Here is an 18884-nt window from a genome sequence, read left to right on the forward strand (position 1 = left end):
GCCCGGCTCGTACTCTGGTGCCTTCTGGACTGCGTCACCTGCAGCGTGAGCGGGCCCGCTCTCCAGGCCAGCCGCCCTGGGGCCTGCCAGCTGCCCCACAGCCAGCCGGAGCGGGTTGTGGCCTTTGGCTGGGGGCCGAGAGGCAGCTTGAAAGGACGACGCGGTGTGACCTCTGTTGGAAGAAATGAAAACTACCAGTGCTGATGGGGAGACAGGAGATTTTATTCCCCTGACCGGGAAACTCTCTGGAATTTATTCTTCAGCTCAACCAGGCCTCTAAGCTTGCCAGGCTCCCCCGGGGATGATGAGAACAAATCCTATCACCCAGAGGAGCCTGATCTTGCTCCCAGCAGAGCCAAACAGCCCCCCTGACAGCTAACGTTTACCTAGAGTGACCACATTTACCTGGGGTGACCAAGTTGTCGTTGGGTTTTTTGGGGGTTGGGGGGAGGTGTTAGTTGCATCTATAAGACAAAGCCCCTCATGTCCGGATGTCTGGTCACCCTACTTTGACCCCTTCTGGGGCCTGTTTCCCCCCCCTCCCACCATCTGTTCATTCACTCATTCCCTCTCTCTCTCTCCCTCTTTCCTCCCTGGCTTCCCCCGCCCCTCCACCTTTGGTCTGGTCTTTTCCCACGCCCATCCATCCACGCCCGCCTCCGGCTCTTGGCTTTTTGATTTATTTATTTATTAATTTTGTTTCATGAGATGAGCTCATGGGAGGCGGAGCTACAAGAAGCCCCGCCTCCCCCGGCTCGCCTATATAAGGAGCCGGGGAAGCGGCCCCAGCTCAGCTCGGCTACTGCTCAAGCCGTGGAGGCTTTAAAGCAGCTCCCTCCTGGGGGAAGAAAGACAGACAGACAGACAGACAGACTCACAGACTCACTCACTCACTCAGTCTCTCCTCTCCTCTCCTCTCCTCTCGCCAGCTGCTCCTCACTCCTCTCCTGCTTCGCCATGAGCTCCATGGTGGATGTAAAAACCCTGTACGAGGTAAGAGGCGATCTCCTGTCTTGGGGGCGTGGGCTGAGTTTCCTGGGCTGGCCCGGCTCCCCCTAAGCTAGGCTAAGACTGATTTATGGGCGGGGGGGGGGTGATTTCTCCTGCCAAAGCTCACAGCTGTGGACTCACCCCGCCCTTATAAATTGTTGGTTTGTCGGCTGACCCAGATGGGTCACTCGATTGCACAGAATCGCAGCAAAAATCGGGAGGGGGGGGTTTAAAAAGCAGCCCCCCCCGGAAAGATCTTGGCTCTATCTGGCCTTCCCCCCCCTTTTTTTTTGAAAAAAGACAGAAAGTTGCTAAAGCGGGTCGGATCTGGAGTTGAGAACTCGGCTCGATTTGCTTCTCCACGGGCGCCGGTCTGGCCGTGTTCTCACCGCGGGGGAACTTCGCGTCGCTTCGTTTTGATTATTTGGGGGGCGGGGTATTTTGTCTCGGGCCCCAGGAAGGAAAGTTTTTGAGGCCGCGGAGCTGGGTGGGCTTGTGTGAGCGACTCCCCAGACCCCCGATTCTCGAGGCCTGGCCCCCAGCTGGGCGCGGGGGGGGGGTGTTTAATGCGAAATCCTCGCTGGAGTGAATTCGTTTTGCTCGGATCTGTTAAGAGCGGAGCGAACAAACCGGGGGCTGATTTTGTGTTTGCGTGCCCCCCAATCACTTCCCCATTCGGTAAATGAAGAGTAGTTGGGGGGCTTCAGGAACTGCTTCCAAAGGCAGGACCCCCCTAAATCCCGCCCCCCCCCAAACTCAGCAACCAGGGGCCGCCTCTGCTGGCCTGGGGGGCGACCCGTCTCCCCTCTGCCCGGCGATGGCTTGATTTGGGGGTTGTGGGGGGAGACTCCGCTCCGGTGCTGATTGAGTGTCTGGCCGCTCGGGTTAATTTACAAAAAGCATTTCGAGAGACGGCCCGGTCCCTGGGGGGGGTCCCTTACCCCGACTGGGGGTGGGGGGCGGGGAAGAGAAATTCCCAGCGGCCAGGGAAGGGTTAAAGTGACCTAGAATGACGTTCCTCCCTGCCGCCATAGCGAGCTGTGGGGGGCGGGGGGGGTGACTTTCCGCCCCGGGAGGGGGGAAATGCAGAAACTTTGAGTGCAGCAGGAACTTGGGGGGTGCAGCTAGGGGACTGTGTGGGGGGGGTGTTGAGCAGGGCTCCTCTCTGGATCGGTGGAGGACGGAGGACCCCCCTGGGGGGGGGGTAATGGGGGTGAAGTGGAAAGAGTGGAGGAGAAAGGGCAGTTCCCCATTTAGGTTTACACCAGGCTAGGGTACACACCATGGGAATCTGCCCCCTCTTCGGTTCTGTCACTTCTTCCCCACCCCACCCGTGGATTTCTCGGGGGCACCTCGCTTTTTCTACTCCGGGTGCCCTGCAATCGCCCCCCTCTCCTATGCAGCAGGCTGGTGGAAGGCCCCTTGCTTTGGAAGGGGGTGTGTGTGTGTGTTGGGCGGGGGTCCATGCCAGTATAAAATCCTCCCTCCTGGGCCCACAGCTCAGTACTTTATAAATAACCCTGGGCCCTGTGAGTCACCACTGAGCTCAGCCTCGCCCCACCCCCCCCCTCCCCGGAGCGCCTGGTGCTGGGGAGAGCCAGGTGCTGAGTTTGCTGGAGGCAAAGTGGCCGTGGCGGGGGGAGGGGGGGGTCTACCTCGTTGGGGCAGTGCCCAGCTCCAGGGGTATCTCCTATGTGCTTCCACCTTGTTTTGTATGAGAGCCAGGCATTAACCCCCCGCCCTTCCCTCTCTCCCCGCCCCCCAGAACCTCTTGAACCTGAATCTGAGCGAGGAGCGGGATGCTCCGGCCGGCTCCGAGCCCCGGGGGGGCAGCGGCGACTCCCACGTCTGGCCCCTGCGCACGGTCTGGAGCCCCAATGCGGAGCAGGCGCTCTCCCTGCCCGAGCCGGCGGCCCCCCGCCCCTCCTTCCGCACCGACCGGTCCCTCAGCCTGATCGAGGGCCGAACCCTGCCGCCCCCCCCGCCCGGCTTCCCCCCGCTGCAGCCCCCGCCGGCCCCCGCCCTCTCGGCCCGCTACAAGACGGAGCTCTGCCGCACCTACAGCGAGACGGGCCGCTGCCGGTACGGGGCCAAATGCCAGTTCGCCCATGGGGCCGGGGAGCTGCGGACCCTCAGCCGCCACCCCAAGTACAAGACGGAGCTGTGCCACAAATTCTACCTCCATGGCGAATGCCCCTACGGCTCCCGCTGCCACTTCGTTCACTACCCGGAAGAGCGGGGGCTGGCTGCTTCCCCGCAACTTCTGCGCCAGAGTCTCAGCTACACCGGGGTGCCTGCTGGCCGCCAGGCCTCCCCGCCGCCCGGCATCTCCGACCTGGCCTCTTTCGCCCGGGCACCCTCCATCTCCCCGCCTCCTGCCGGTGACCTCCTCTCGCCGTCCTTTACCCGCCTCAACTCGGAGCCTGTGCCTCGCGTGGCCACCCTGGGAGAAGCCCTGGCTGCCGCCTCCTCCGCCCCCGGCGGGCGCTGCACCTGCCGCTGCGGGGGCACCGCCAGGCTGGGCACCTTCGAGAGCCCCCGGGACTACTTCGCCGCCGCCCCGGGGACACCCGTCGCCTCTGGCCTCCCCAGGACCCCATCGTCCAACTCGCTCTCCGACCAGGATTGCTACAGCAGCTCGGGCAGCCTCAGCGGCTCCGAATCGCCCGTCTTCGAGATGCTGCCCGCCAGTGGGACCTGGAATGGGACCCGCCGGCTGCCCATCTTCAACCGCATCTCCGTGTCGGAGTGAGCGGCGGGGGGAGGGCTTGCAATAGGATCCAGGCCATGGGAGGAATCTAATGGGGTGTGGGAGGGGTTAGATGCATCTACGGGGTGGGGTTGCAATCAACTCCTGGGAGCAAAAGGTGACCTCCTGGTCCTGCTTCCAAGGTCCCTCCAGGCGCTGCCCCCTGGCCCCTCCAGCTGCTGGTCCAGATGTTTGGGGAAGGACAGCAGCTCCCCAGCCAGATGTTGGCAGGAGCTGCTCCTGTCTGGGGGGTAGGGAGTGGGTGGAAGGGGATTGGGGTGGCCTCCCCTGGTGTGGGACATGAGCTCCCCACAGTGGGGGAGGGAGGGAGCGGGGGAACAGGCATCCAGATGTGCACAATACCAGATACCTGCTGGGCAAGGCAGGCTCCCTGCCTGGCCAGGTGTGGCCACACATTTTAAGTAACCTGCTTCTGCTACCTAACATTGAATGTTGCCACATGTGTGTGGTATCTGCACCATCACCCCGCCTTCCTCCAACCTAGAAGTGCCAGATGACACCGCCAACGTGCCTTGCCCCACCCCTGCGGTCCGTCTGGGAGTGCTCACCTGCTTCAAATCAAGGACTCCACGCCTCCCCCGTGTCAGGCTTTCCAGCGGACTCGCCTGTGTTACGGAGGGTGAGGGGAAAGCCCCGGGGGGCCAGCCTGCATTCCTGAAAACAGACTGACTTGGTGGGGAGGGGTGCAGTTTTATGCCCAATATGTAGCAGATTGTTGGGGTGGACCACATCCGTATGTGGGACAAATTTGGGTCTAATGGTGCTGCTTTCCTCCCCTGCCCTTACCCTAATTTCATGCTGTGAATATTTCTGGAAGGGTTCCCTGAATTGGTTTTTTGGGGGGTGGGATTGGGGGGGAGCTCAGATCCATCCTGCTTCACCCCCTTTCATAAGGAGCTGGGGGGGCAAGGAGTGTCCAAGAACAACGAAAGCTTCCTCCACTACCCTTCTGGAATACCGATTTTTAAAAATACAAAATCACCCTCTCTGACTTTAAAAATATACAAACTCCAGTAGCAGCCCCTAACCTTGGAGTAACACTTTAACAAGCAGTGGCCTATTTTGGCTCATTACTGGAGTACTTCCCCTAGGGTTAGTATTTGAGACTGGAGTAATTCTGTTCACTTCATTCAGTGGCTTTCAACTTTTTTTATTTGTGGACCCCTAAATTACCGATGGAGGTGTAGATCCCTTTGGAATTCTTTGACATTGTCTTCTGCAGACCCCCAGGGGTCAGCGGACCACAGGTTGAAAACAACTAGACTTAATTGGTATAAAACAGCTCTGGCTTTAATGTGTGTGTGTGGGGGGGGGGGGGAGGAGGGCAGGATTAATCTACAAAGACAGTAGTGTTACTACAGTATTTATGCTCTAATGCCTTAAAGGGGAAGATGAGACAATCTGAGCCATCAGTATCTCTGGGTGGAGCAGGAAGGCAGCACTGAAATATCGGGCAGTTTGCAATGAAGATGTGGTGTCCCCCGCCCTTCCAGAATCCAAAAGTCATGGGGAGGGAGGGGTCTTTGTTCCACCCCTGTTAGCCACCCCATCCAAACGATCAACGTGACAGCAAGGTTGACCTTGATTTCCGGGGAGTTGGTCTCCAAAGCCATAGTGTTAAACCGGTCCGGCCTTGCCATGTAGTGAGCACTTCGTGAAGGGGTGGGAGAGGAGACGCAGTGAGTTTGCCTTGCAAGGCAAGGTGGTGAAGTGCTCCCCAATCCAGCCCAGCCTCTCCTCTCTTGCTTGCAGCTGGTGTAAATCAGGAGGAAATGGACTTGGACCAGTGTTGCCAACCCCACAGGGGCAAACTCATAACCTCCCACCCCCCAAAAATAAAAAAAAAATCTTGAGCGTGGTTTTAAAAGGCTGCAGGTTTTTAAAAAACGACAAATCTATTTGGATTTGCTGTGTTCAGTGTTCCCGTTTCTCCCCCACCCCAAACCCCGCAGGCTAAAAACTTGCTTTTTTTTTCCTTGTAAAGGCAAACAAAGGTACAGCTCTGGTCACATGACTCCTGAACCTTGGGGTTTCAGAACTGCTCTAAACCTCACACGGCTTTGGCAACACTGGTATCGAGCTCTGAATCCCACTGTGGTCGCTTGGGACGTCCCCTTTGCAGCTTGGAGGCCTAATGAGATCTTTCACGTTCCGTTTTCTGTGCTAACGATTCCCTGCTTTTGAAGTGTTGCTCTTGGAAACAAAAAACCAAACAAGCTCATGTTTACCTTTGTAATGATAGAAGAGAAACCAAAATTATTTATAGAACCTTATTTATTCAAGACAGAATTTTATATTATATTTATCTTTTTGTAATATTCTGAAATAATATATATTTTTCCCTGTTATTAAAAAGTTAATTCAAGAGAACCCAGTGAGATGTAACCATGGAGTAATAGGAGTGACAAACATGTTTTTTAAAATCATCATTGTGGTGTTTTATTGCTGAATCTTGAGGATTTAAAAAAAGATGTGGAAATAATAAAACAAAGCCAGCCATGAGATTGGACTGTGTATGTGTGTGATGGGTCAGTGTACCCCCACCGCAAGTCTCCACTTATCTGAAGAGTATAGAGCAAAGAACATGCACAGAGGGCCTGAAATTCCATTATAGGACACCATGTGTCAGAGGGCATCTACCTCCCCCCGCACCTGCTGTCTGAGCATCTTACAAAACATGGGGTTTTTAAGAATGGGGGTGGGGGAGGAATCTAGAGGCTGAACGGGAGATGATCTCTGTCCCAAACAGCTTCCAATCAACCCCTCTGAGAGGGGAAACTGAGGCATAGCTCAACAAAGAGGAAGGATGGCCCAGTGGTTATGGGATATCCATTGGGAGTGAGGTGCCTAGATCTATTTGAGGAGCTGGGTGTCAGGACCTAACTCCTTTAGCCTGAAGGGAGAGTTCTAGCTTCCATAAATAAGTTCTGGAAGAACAATCACTGCAGCTGAGCCCATAATTGCCTGCCTCTAAAGCTGCCAGTAGTGGTAAGATATGTGGCTATGTCAATGCATTGTTCTGGAAAGGGATTTTCTTCCCAGCTGCCTTATGGGGATCCAGGAAGCATTTCCTTCATTTTACAGGTGGCAACCCTGGGATTTGAATTTAACCACAAGACTGTCTGGTCTGCCTGGATTGGGGTGGGACATCTCTCTCCATTCCCGTCACCCATTTGCTTGGAGTGCAGTCATGGGCTGATCTCCCCCAGCTCGCTTTAATCAAGCTAGCTGGAGCAGGAGGACCGCAAGTAATTACCATGGGGTCTGGGTGAGCTTGTCAAGTCTTTGCTGAAGCCTGTGGCTTGCTGCTCCGGGCTGGCTAGGTTAAAGCTAGCACAGGTAAGTCTGCTGCAATCTTCCTCCCCAAGAAGCTTGATCAGTTTAGATTTGGCTCAGGCCTGCCCGGGCGGGGGCTGTGAGTGGTGACACGTCCCCAGGTGATGAGCGCAGGTCGCATGCTGTGTTTCCTTCCCCCTTTTCGCTGGCTGCCCTCGTCACAGCTGATGCCAGGGCACGTCAACAAAGCGTTTTGCGCAAGGCCCCGTCCCCGCCCAGACTGGAGGAACCGGCCCGTTGAGTGGCCCCCGCCCAATGCCTTCGCTAAACAAGCTGGCTTGGGAAACCCAGCCGCGCCCTCCAGCACCCAGCCGAGCAAGGCCCAGGCTGAGCTGAGGGTGCGGGGGAGAGCTGGGTAGTTGGGCCTGTGTGAGAAGCCACCCAAGGTGGGGCCCCAAACACTGTGGCACCAGGAGCCAATTCCTTCACGAGCGGTTTCATCCCATGGGCCCCCAGTGCCAAACTTCGCCTGCCCTAGCCGGTTCTTGACCGCCGGGCAGAGGCAGCAATGGGAGTCCTGTACCTGTTAAGGCCAGAAGGGTGTAACACCCAGATCATCTGCTTTGACCTCCCTACAAGGCAGAGAGTGCTGCCCTCCCGGTATCAATGGGAAACAGAGGTGTTCGGGAAGCACCGAGAGGCCCTAGCAGAGATCCAGGCCCCACTTTGCCAGGCGCTGCATGGACCCCGATAGAGCTCAGGGCCCCTGTTTTGCCAGGCACTGCACAGACTGTGATCACGACTGGCTAGAGTAGGGGGCAGCTTCGGGTTGGAATCCCCCTCCACAGCCAGGCTGAAGGGATTCTCCCTCGAGAGAGGGCTGGGTTCTCATGGTTGCTGCATTGCTCCTGCTCAGTGGGGTCAGCTTCCAGGCTGACCACAGGGATCTCCCTCTTGGTAGGGCCTGCCGGAGCTTCTGGGAGCACGGCTGCGTTCAGTGTGTGCCGGGGTGCACTGGTTGGGGGTCCGTTCCGCTGGCTTTGGTTTTGGTTTGTTCTTTGTGGTGTTGGTCCCTGCCAGTTTCCCCTGGTGGAGGGGCTAAGGGGGGTTCTCCATGGGGTTCCCTGCAGCTGGGTTCCTTTGACCCGCAAGCCAGGGGCTTGGAGCCTGACTGCTGCGCTGCGGTGGGTGTGTTGCTGAGTAGAGGTGAGGCTTTCGGCTGTGCGACTGTAAAATCTGCCTCTTGAAGGGGTAAATCTGCAGGGATGTTTCCCGGCCCAGGAGGGACGCCGGAGCATTGTTGGGTTCCTGTTTTTCCCCTTGCCTACTCCTGCAGTTAAGTAGTTTTTTTCCAATGCCCCCCTGCCCTGGCGACTTCCTTCTGTCTCCAGGGCGTGTCCTGGAGGTTGAGGAGCAGAGCCAGGCCCTAGAGATGGGGGTGAACAGCCCGAGGAGCCGCGTGGAGCCAGCGTTGTTTCTAAACAGACTGCGGTGGGGGCTCGGTGGGTCCTGTGAGCCGGTGGAGTTTGAGGGAGGTGATGCGGATGATGCTGGTGTCTCTGACTCCTTGCTCCTTCCTGATGGCCCAGCCCGCCAGCTGGCTAGGAAGGGCGCAGCTGGCGTGCGGAAGATGCGCGACTTCGCGGGTCGCACTAAAGGGACATGGGGGAGTCGAGGCTGAGGCTGACCCCCTGGCTTCCAGCGCTCTGTTCATTCCCCGGCCCTTGTCCCGAGAGAGACCTCAGCGTCGAGGAAGCACGTGGGGCGTGGCCAAGATAGATAGGCCTCCAACGGGGCCCATTGTGTTCGAAGTACTGCTGCTCACCAATGTCTCCCCCGGCCCCTTGGCCCTCTCCATCTAGCCTCGATGGCCTCTCGAAATATTAACGGCGGCCGTGCGGGTCGTAAAAGGGCACAACTCTTGGAAGTTCTCCACCCGGGAGGGGCTGATCTCGTCCTTCTGCAAGAGGGGCGCTCAGACCCTGCTAAGCCAGGGGGCTGGCTGAAGGCACGGGAAGGGGACGCTGTCTTGGGTCCTGGCTCCGATGTCGACTGGGGAAGCCGTTCTCTTTTCCCGGCGTGCAAGGGCACGGATCCTCTCTGTGCCTTAGATGGACAAGGAGGACTTGGGGCACCTTAGAGACTAACCAATTTATTTGAGCATGAGCTTTCATGAGCGACAGCTCACTTCACAGAATGCATCAATGAAGTGAGCTGTCGCTCACGAAAGCTTATGCTCAAATAAATTGGTTAGTCTCTAAGGTGCCCCAAGTCCTCCTTTTCTTTTTGCGGATACAGACTAACACGGGTGTTACTCTGAAGCTGTAGATTATGTTTTAGACAGGAACCACGCCAGCCGTCAGCCAGGGAACTGTACTGTCTCCTGCAGACCTTTGGGCTAGTAGCTGTTTGGAAGGTGAGGGCTAACCCCGGCCAGGTTTCAGGGGCTAGACTGGATCACTTTTATACCACGAAGGCCAGTGTGGATGTGTCTGTTCACTCTGCCGTGTCTCCCACTCGTTTGTCTGAGCATCGTCCGGGCTCTGCCGGCGTCTCTCCCTCTCCCTGCCGGTGCATCCCACGGGTGCTTTCATACCAAACCGTTACAGGACGTGTTTGGGGAGAGTCGGTGGCAGTGGACGTGGCTGTACAAGTCCCTGAGTCAGTGGTGGGATGTCGGTGAGGTCCAAATCCGCATCCCCAGGCTGCCATCAGGCCCTAGAATGAGAGATCTTAGGCCTTCGTGGCGACTCTGATGTGGGAAACCCGGCGCAGATTCACCAGACCTGCCCGGAGAAGACCCAGCTCCGGAAGTGCTTGCTGGAAGAGATGGTGCCAGGAGCCCTGGCCCGGTTGTCTCCACTGCGTGAAACTGACGCTCCCCCAAGGTTCTTTTTTGGGTTGGAGACAAAGCCTGCGGCCCGGGGGAAAGCAGCGGTTCCCTTGATAGCGCTCTGCCCCTGAAGCCTGGGATGTGCTGGCACGGGGGGAGCTGCACCTGTCTGACCTGTGAGGAACAGAGGTGCCGAGATGCCCCGCCAGCACGGCAGGAGCTCTCTGATGCAGTCCAGCAGCCTTCTACAGGCCAGGCCCCAGGTACTGAAATCGACAAGCCTCTGGCATCTTATCGGTCCTGTTTTTTTTCTAGCCGTGCTGTCTCCAGGAGAAAGAGCTGCTCTCCGTTTTCCTCAGGGCAGCGGCCAAAAAAGGGGGAATCTCTGTGATCTACAGCACGGAAGACCTTTCTCTTTCTCTCCTCTGTTCTGATGATAAAGTTTTGCCCAGGGCCTGCGCCAGCTGAATGCTTTGACGCACCCCGATCTGACACATGGCATTGCTAACCGCCGCCCACCTAATCATTTGTTTTTAATTGGTGATGTCTTAATTGTTAGCAAACCTTGTCATCTGGAGGTGGGACTTGTTTCAGAGGGCCAGGAGAAGGCCTGTGACAGAGCGACTCGTCGTCGTCTTCTGCAGACGTTAGAAGCTTTCGGGACCAGGCCAGCGTTCTCGTCCTATATTTCTTTATTGGACCACAGTGATTTGAATGATTCAAGATTAACCGGAGTCTTAATGCCTGGACAATCCCGGAGGGTTGGCCGCCCTATGCAAGGCAGCCTGCAGAATTGGCTCTGCCTCCTGCCCGGATTCTCCTTTCAGGGACAGGTTTGGATTGCCAACCATCTCGTGACCTCGGAGTCGGGGCACTGGCTAGTGTGGCTGGACCCTCTCCCGGGCCTTTGGCACCGGATTCAGAAGGATAGTAACCATTTTTTTAAATAGTTACTGCTGGTTGCACCCAGCTGTGCTGTTCCTGCCATGAGACGAGGGTGGGGGCACCCGGGGCTCATTGATTTCCGCTGCAGGGTGGCGGCCTCCGGCCCCAGGTCCTGTGTTCTCCTCCCCATTGGCCTGGAAGCCCTTGCCTTCCCTCTCATCCATCGTGCTGGGGGGATGAGCTTTGACGCTCACCCATTTTTGCTGGCCCCGGGTTGATTACAGCGCCTGGATTTGCCACCGTTCCAGTTCAGTGGGCTGCTGAGTATTTGCAGGCAGTTTTTGTGGGGGTTGTTCTCCTGGGGGGCATCCCTTTGTCCCCTTCACTGGCTAGCTTCTCTCCCTCTGGACAAGGTCCTTGTGCAACCAGACTGACTGTTTTCCTGGAAGGGTTTGGTGAATGTGCCTTTCGCCCCCGTGATCAAGAAGCAGGTCTGCAGTTGGGTGCAGTTTGCCACCCTCTCTGATCGCCCTGATACAGCCTGGAGGATGCCCCTGGGTGACTCTCTGTCCCCAGCTCAGATGACATTGTAGAAACCTCCTCCCAAGGCTGCTCTCCGGTGACTTGCAGCGGAGGGCCCTGCATAATATGGCAGCAGCTGATCTCTGCATGCACCCTCTCTCACCCCAGAGGCGTTTGTGCCGGGTTCCCTTTCTAGACGGCTTTCGACACCTACGTGGCCCAGGCCTGATTCCTCTTTTGGTTTATTGCAGCAGCTTCTCAGCCCTTCGCAGACTGAGATGCAGAGCTCGCATTTGCCCATTTTCCTGCCTGGTTCCCTTTTTGCTGGGTCAGGCAAAACTAGCCATTTAGAAATCTCACCAGAACAGACCGGCCTCGGGGTACAGTGACGTGACGTGCTAGGCCCGTTTGTGGCCCAGCTGCTGGTCGATTACCCCTTTTGTAAGTTGACTTGTAACCTGGACACTTTTTGGGGCGTTAACAATCGGTTGGGTGAACTTTGACGCTGCTGCTTTAGTGATCCAGGTTTAATGTTCGCTTAAGCCATGTTGTGCTTTATGTTATGGTTCATATCTTTTGGGGGTATATAGTGTAATTTTATAACATTTGTAATCGTTTTTAATGTGATTTTTATGGGAATAAAGGTGTCTTCTCTCTCTTTCTCTCATCCCAGCCTCTCTGGCAAACAGGGAACGTCTGATCCATTTTCACAAGCTCCGCCCTCTCAGCCTGTTCCTGAGCACGGGGAAGGGGCAGCGCCTGGCATCTGCCCAGCGAGGCAACTTGGCTCAGAGCAATGTGAGCCGCACGGTCAGAGAGTAAAGTAAAGTAAAGAGTAAAGGAAATCAAAGTACAGGGACACCCTTTCCTCCTGCTTCACTCACATGTATTGCACACGCTCCCATCACATTCATGCCACTATTGTCTTGCAGCCATCCACTATCACAACACATCTATCTATTTATCTAATCTCCATACACTACATCTATCTAATCTCCAAACACACTCACCTTTTCCTTTCTTTCTTTTCTTTCTCCCAGGAAGTATTTCTTCACACAACGCACAGTCAACCTGTGGAACTCCTTGCCAGAGGATGTTGTGAAGGCCAAGACCATAACAGGTTTCAAAAAAGAACTAGATAAGTTCATGGAGGATAGGTCCATCAATGGCTATTAGCCAGGATGGGCAGGAATGGTGTGCCTAGCCTCTGTTTGCCAGAAGCTGGGAATGGGCGATAGGGGATGGATCACTTGATGATGACCTGTTCTGTTCATTCCCTCTGGGACACCTGGCATTGGCCACTGTCGGAAGACAGGATACTGGGCTAGATGGACCTTTGGTCTGACCCAGTAGGGCCATTCTTATGTTCCCTCTTGCCCCACATCTCTCTCTCTCTCTCCTTCCATGGTGCCAAAGTGAAGTTACTCAGGGGTACCTCAGCCCCCAGCACTGGGTGAGGCTCAGGAATTCTGGGGGGTTGGGCCCAAGCAGCACTCCCAAAGTCCAGCCCTTTGGGACGGAGCAACGAGCTGCACAGAGGAGGCCCTGGAGTTTGTTGGGGCTCTTTGCTAGGGACGTGTTCGAGTGGCAAATTTCAGCTCCCAGGTGACACGCCCAACACGCCCGCAAGTTTGCGGAGGCTCAGATCCAGCAGTTCTGGGCCACTTTCTTACCTGTCCGGTGAGTTTAACTCTTACCGGGGTGCGTACTTAGGAGTTAAACTTACCTGCCGTCCGGTCACGTTGAGGCCCAGCCTGCTGGTGAGACGGGCTGATCCCACGCTCCAGAAAGAAACCCAGGACTTCTGGGGTTTTGCAATCCCACCCCCGCATCTCTGTTTCAGCCCGTGCTGCAGATATGGCCAGACGGGCTGTGTCAATGGCAGAGGCCCCATCATAAAGTGGCCATGAAGGACGTGAGATATGGGGCACGCACTGAGCTGTCGGATGGGATGCTACACAGACCAGCTGGCAGGGTCCCTGTGGGACTATTGTTTGGAAAACTGGGCCTGAACTGTGCAGGAGCTTTGGAGGTAACAGAACCCAGGAGTTCTGTCTCCCAGCACCTCTCCCATCACCACCACCCTGCTCTAACCACTAGCCCTCACTCTCCTCCCAGAGCTGGGATAGAACCCAGGAGTCCCGGCTTCCAGCCCCCCCCCCCCAACCACTAGACCCCACTCCCCTCCCAGAGCTGGGAACAGAACCCAGGCGTCCTGGCTCCCAGCCCCCCGCTCTAACCACTAGCCCCCACTCCCCTCCCAACGTCAGCAATGGAACCCACTGCCCGTGGGGCTCGTGTTTACCACCCGCCGACTCTTTCCAGGCCGGAGAAAGTGACGTGACCTTATGCAAGTCCCCTGTGCGGAGACGTCTGCTGCCCCCCCCCCACCTAGGCGGCCTCCCCAGCTTCCCCTGTGCAACGGAAAGGGGAAGTGGCCCCCAGCTCTCTCTGCAGCAGCTCAGCACATTCAGTTCCTGTGGTGGCGCGACTGTGGGGCCGGGCCAGGGCCGGGGCTGCTGGGGGGCGGCTTCCGCTTTCCTCCTCTCAGGAGGGAAACTGGGCTTGTCAGCGGACAGTAGGGGTGGGGGCGCGGGAGCTGCCGTGGCAAGGGAAGGGGACTGGCTGAGCTGCCGGGCCTTTTTCATGCCAGCCCCACGGCACAGCCGGGGAGTGGGGCGAGGGGGGAGCGCTCCTGGCTAGAGGGCGATCTGTGGTGGGAAACTGCAGCTCCAGTACTGGCCTGGCCAGGGGGAGGCGACGCAGGGACCGGCTGGGCCAGGGGCAGGGGGACACATGGGGACCCGCTGGGCCTGGGGGAGACGGGACACAGGGTCCGGGACTGGTTGGGCCTGGGGGACACACAGAGACCAGCTGGGCCTGGGGGAGACCGGATGCAGGGACCGGCTGGGCCAGGGGGACACACAGAGACCAGCTTTGGCCCGGGGTAGACGAGACGCAGGGACCAGCTGGGCCAGGGGGACGCACGGAGACCAGCTGGGGCTCAGGGGGACGGGATGTAGGGACCGGCTGGGACAGGGACACACACAGAGACTGGCAGGGCCTCAAGGGGACAGGACGCTGGGACCAGCTGGGCTGGGGCAGGGGAAACACAGAGACCGGCTGGGCCAGGGGGTCGGGACGCAGGGACCGGCTGGGCCAGGGGGATGGGACCCCTCCGGCTCAGGGGTCTTGTCCCACGCCAGCCTGGCTGCAGGGGACTCTGCTTTGCAGCATAGCCGAAGGCTGAGTCTTCTGGGGGTGCCTTTAGCCCCCCACCTTGCTCCTGAGCCTATATTGCCTCTACCTCTCTGACCCTGGATGCTACTCAGCGCCGTGGGGCACCTCTAGGTTGCCGGTTTGAACCCCATGGGGTGAGACACATCTAGCTGGGCTCAGCTTGGCTCCGACGCTCCCTCAATTAGGGGTCTCCGAACTGAGGCGCAAATGGGCCATGGTCACTGATCTCCCCTCTCCCAGCTAATTCCATGGACCGTGGTGTCTGGGTGCTTCGCAATCTGGAAGCGGTTTATCCTCCCACTACCTTGTGGGGCAGGGCAGGGCCACTACCTCCATTGGCCAGATGGGGAAACTGAGGCACCAAGAGGCTAAAGGTCTCTCTGGCCGAACAGGGCGCTGAACCTGAGCCAGATGACTGGACACCCACCCACGGGACACCCACCCAGCCTTCCCTGGTCCCCACTCGCTTCCCAGAGCTGGGGAGAGAACTCAGGACTCGTCACTTGCAGGCCCCCCTGGCCTAAGCGCCCGGGATCCCTCCCCACCTGGAGAGGGCTGAGTCTAACACAAGCCAGCAGCTGGGAGTTGCCGCTGGACAAATTCAGCCTGGAAATAAGGTGTCTGTTTTTAACGGGGAGGGTAATGAACCACTGACCAGGGGGTTGTGGTGGCTTTTCCATCACTGGCAATTATTAAATCAAGATGGGTTGTTTTTTCCTGTGTTATCTGGAGGCTGTTTTCTGACCTGTGTTATCCGGGGGTGGGTGTGTGAGGGTGTGTGCGCGCGCACCCCTCTCTGGCCTTGCAATCTATAAAAATCCGGGTCTTGGCTAGCACCCAAAATGCTAGGCACCCCCCCTTTCTTTCTCCCTGGGGCCGTACCCACGCTGAGGACAGGCTGTGGGGTGTCAAAACCCCAAGAGAAATTCCCTCCTTGCAGGGCCCAGCGTCCCCTCCCTTCCCCCCGGGGCGCAGCTCTTCGCAGTATCTATATTTGGCTCTGACTGGTGGTTTTTCTATTTTTCTATTGCAGATCAGTGAGTGACGTCCCAGGTAGGAAACTCACGAGAATGTGGGGGGTGGGGGGGTGTTACTGCGCAGCCGCCACGTGCGGCAAGGTGGGGGGCACTGTGGTGGCTGTGGAGGGCATTGTGGGGGGGGGCTGTGCCCCACCCCACCCGCTGGGCTGCCTCACCCCCTGGCACACCCTGGTGGGAGCTCAGGGCTGCCCTCCCGCGTGGGGAGGCGGGTAGGGTGACCAGATCTCCCGATTTTATAGGGACAGTCCCGATTTTGGGGTCTTTTTCTTATATAGGCTCCTATTACTCCCCACTCCCGTCCCGATTTTTCGCAGTTGCTGTCCGGTCACCCTAGGAGGGGAGGTGGAGGCTTAGGATGGGGTGGGGGGTGTCAGAACACGTTGTGTCACTCCGCCCGAACCTGCAGGAGGACCCCCTCCCCCAAACAAACCCACCCCAGTGATGTGACGCAAGCAGCCCTTGGCTTCCCCACTCCTGGCCCACTGCTGAGTAGGATCCTCCCTCCCCGCCCGCCTCCCGCATTTCCCATTCCCACTCTCCTGCCCTCCCTCCCACACAACTCCAGCCAGCCTGCCATAAAAGGCAATTCAAGGAACTGATACCAGCAGAGTCACTGGGGGGGAGGAGGAGGGAGGGGGACCTATGCAGTTCTCAGCAAGCGGGGTGTCCTCCCTGCCCCCGCTGCAGAGACAGCAAGGCCTGGCGCTCACAGGCGTAGCCGGCATGTCAGGGCACCTGGGTTCCATTCCTGGCGCCACTGGCTGACCCCCCCGGCCATTCGCTTCTTCTCTGCCTCAGTTTCCCCATCCTTTGTCTCACTAGACGGTTTGCTCACTAGGGCGGGAGCTGTTCCTGGGCAGCATCGGGCACGACGGGGGTGCTGATCTCGATAAAGGCTGCAGCAACAAAGGGAACGTTACCACGGAGTCAAAGTCCGACTGGCTGCATGGATCTAAGGTGTACGTTCGCCCAGGTTCTGGGGTTCAACGTTCAGAATGGTGTCAGGTTACCTGGTCTAAAGTACCTGTGGATATTCTTATTAGCTGCATATATGCTGCACCCTGCTGAAGTCTGAGCCTCACTCAGCAGCTTGTGGCAGTGAGTTCCACCCACCAATCTGCACTGTGTTTAGTTAAAAAAAGAAGTGGGTCCAATTCTCCGCAGGTTCAAACTGACGCAGCTCCACTGTCTCTGATTTCCACCAGCAGGGGCCCCGTATTTCTCATGATCAGCCCGTGGTCTTGTGTTACGGCAGGAGGGTAAATAAAGAAAGCCATTGTGTCTAAATCCCCTAGACTGGGTTAAAAAGCCCAACCGTGGTAGGTGTAGCCGCCCAGGGATTGCGGCTCCCCTGCGGTGGGGCTCAGCAGCTGACTTAAAAGCCACGTGGCCTGCGCAACCCAGGGGGTGACTGTTCGGCGCTGAGATGCAGCCACCTCTGGTGTGGAACGCAGCACCGGGTTAGCGGCAGACAAGTTTAGGACAGGAAGTGAAGGAGAACCCTATATGCCACTGAAAGAGGACGTTGGGCCCAGCACGAGACCCATGAGAACAGCTCTACCGGAGTAGCGAGTGGCCAGAAGCCAAGCCTGCGCCTCCCTCGCCCCACTGCCCCCTGAGAGGAGCAGGAGGTGGGGAAAGAAAGACAGGAGACGAGGGGAATGGGAAAGAAAGGAAGTAGACGAGGGAGAGGCAGGCGGGGGCCGAGGCCGGGTGTCCAGAAGCGGCTGCAAGCGACTGGCTGCCTGTGCCCGTTGCTGGCTCCGCGCCCCTGGCAGGGACGCGGCCTTGTGGGTCCTGCGTCACGGCCACAGGCTCCCAGCCGCCTGTGGAATGCGGGCCGGGAGTCAAGGGCAGCTGGAGTGGCACAGAGCCGAGCTCCTCAGGCCAGCAAACAGCTGGGGCGCTGATGCAGCCGGGGGCGCTGATGCAGCCGCGGGAGCTGCCGACCCCAGGGGCCCTCTCTCGCCCCACACGCGCTGGCATGGAGGCTGGGCCCTGCCCGCCAGCCCTCAGCTGAACAGGAGAGAGCTGCTGGTTGGGACCGTTTCACAGGAGGTGGAAACCGAGGCACAGAGAGGGGCTGTCCTGGTTCCCAGCCCCCACCCACCCACCGCTGTAACCACTAGGCCCAACTCGAGGCTCCCTGCCCCCCCTGTTCTCACCACTAGGCCCCACCCCCCTCCCTGGCATTAACCCTTTCCTGGCTGTCTCTCGCACTGCACAGGGAGCGAGGACCCTGCCAGCAGGATACTGTAGGGCCTGGAAGCTGAGGCGGGGAAGGAGCTGAACCAGGCCCCCAGCTAAGCCAGCTGGGGAGGGACGCCTGGCCGGTCTCCCGGGCTACAGGCTCCCGTTGCCTGGTTACTGGAGACCGTTGCCCAGTGACACCCGATCTCCATCTCAACCGGCCATCGTAAACCTTCGGGTCAAATAACCGGGTTCCTGGCAAACACCATGTGTCCCCGGCCAACCTGCCTCGCTCTGCTGCCCCAGCCCCGGCCAGGCCTAAGGAAGAACCAGGCAGGGGTTAGACATGCCCCCCCCTCTGCTCCCCACTGCTCCCTAAAGTGTGCCCCGACCTCTGGGGGCTGGGGAAATCTCGCCCTCTCCCCAGCTGTGCATTGTGCCCAGCAGCCCGATGGCTTGGCCAGCCGGGGATGGGGGCTCGTGCCCACCGGTAGCCTAGGGTGGGAGGGGAGGGGTCAGGACAGAGTCCAGGACAGCTCTGGGGGGTATCACCTCTTAGTAGGGAGCTGGGGACATTCCATGGGGAGACCTCATCGTGCCCCACAGACAGACAAAGTCACTGGGGGCCAGCAGAACCCCAGGAACTGGGGATTGGGGCAGTACCTTGGGGGCAGGATAAGGGGAAGGGGGTCTTTCTCCTCTACGGGGCACCAGCTCTCATCTGGCCCCAGAGCAAGGGACTGGCTGGCTCAAGGTAACAAGGAATAAGACTGGGGGCCTTTCCCGTCTACGGGGTGCTGACTCCCCTCTGACGGGGGAATTCCCTGCGGGCAGCAAGCGGAAAGGCTGAGCGCTGCGCCCCTCTCAGAAGGACTCCCCTTGGGCTCTGAGCCATTCGCACAGCAGCAATCCATGACTCACTAGCCATCGGCCTGGAGCGGTGCAGAAAGCCCCCCGCCCCCGGTAAAGGGAACGCGAATGCACCCAAAGGCCCCACGGTGCTGGGTTAGCCGTCCCTGCGTGGCTCAGCCACAGGCTAACCTCATAATGGGCTCCATGCTCACACCTTCTGCCCCTCTGCCCTGAGAGGCCCCGCTGGGTGCTTGTCTGCGGTGGGGCTATGCTGCACGCAGGAAGC

General features: G+C 58.3%; 1 protein-coding gene and 1 long non-coding RNA gene across 3 annotated transcripts; both read left to right on the top strand.

Annotated features, from left to right (window-relative positions):
• The first annotated feature begins 889 nt into the window (after window positions 1-889).
• On the top strand, window positions 890-6264 carry ZFP36 (ZFP36 ring finger protein). The gene is made up of 2 exons (XM_073321485.1): window positions 890-993; window positions 2756-6264. Exons 1-2 carry the CDS (start codon window positions 958-960, stop codon window positions 3740-3742), a joined length of 1023 nt encoding a protein of 340 aa, XP_073177586.1. The 5' UTR covers window positions 890-957; the 3' UTR covers window positions 3743-6264.
• A 3027-nt stretch (window positions 6265-9291) lies between these two features.
• Window positions 9292-17219, top strand: LOC140902131 (uncharacterized). Of its 2 annotated transcripts, XR_012156016.1 has the most exons (3): window positions 9292-13308; window positions 15550-15569; window positions 16395-17219. It is a non-coding gene; the product is annotated as an uncharacterized lncRNA (long non-coding RNA). The 2 variants fall into 2 exon arrangements; XR_012156015.1 differs by lacking the exon at window positions 9292-13308 and having other exon boundaries at window positions 14451-15569.
• Window positions 17220-18884: the final 1665 nt, after the last annotated feature.

Source organism: Lepidochelys kempii, chromosome 23, assembly GCF_965140265.1.
Source record: "Lepidochelys kempii isolate rLepKem1 chromosome 23, rLepKem1.hap2, whole genome shotgun sequence".
NCBI lineage: Eukaryota > Metazoa > Chordata > Testudines > Cheloniidae > Lepidochelys > Lepidochelys kempii.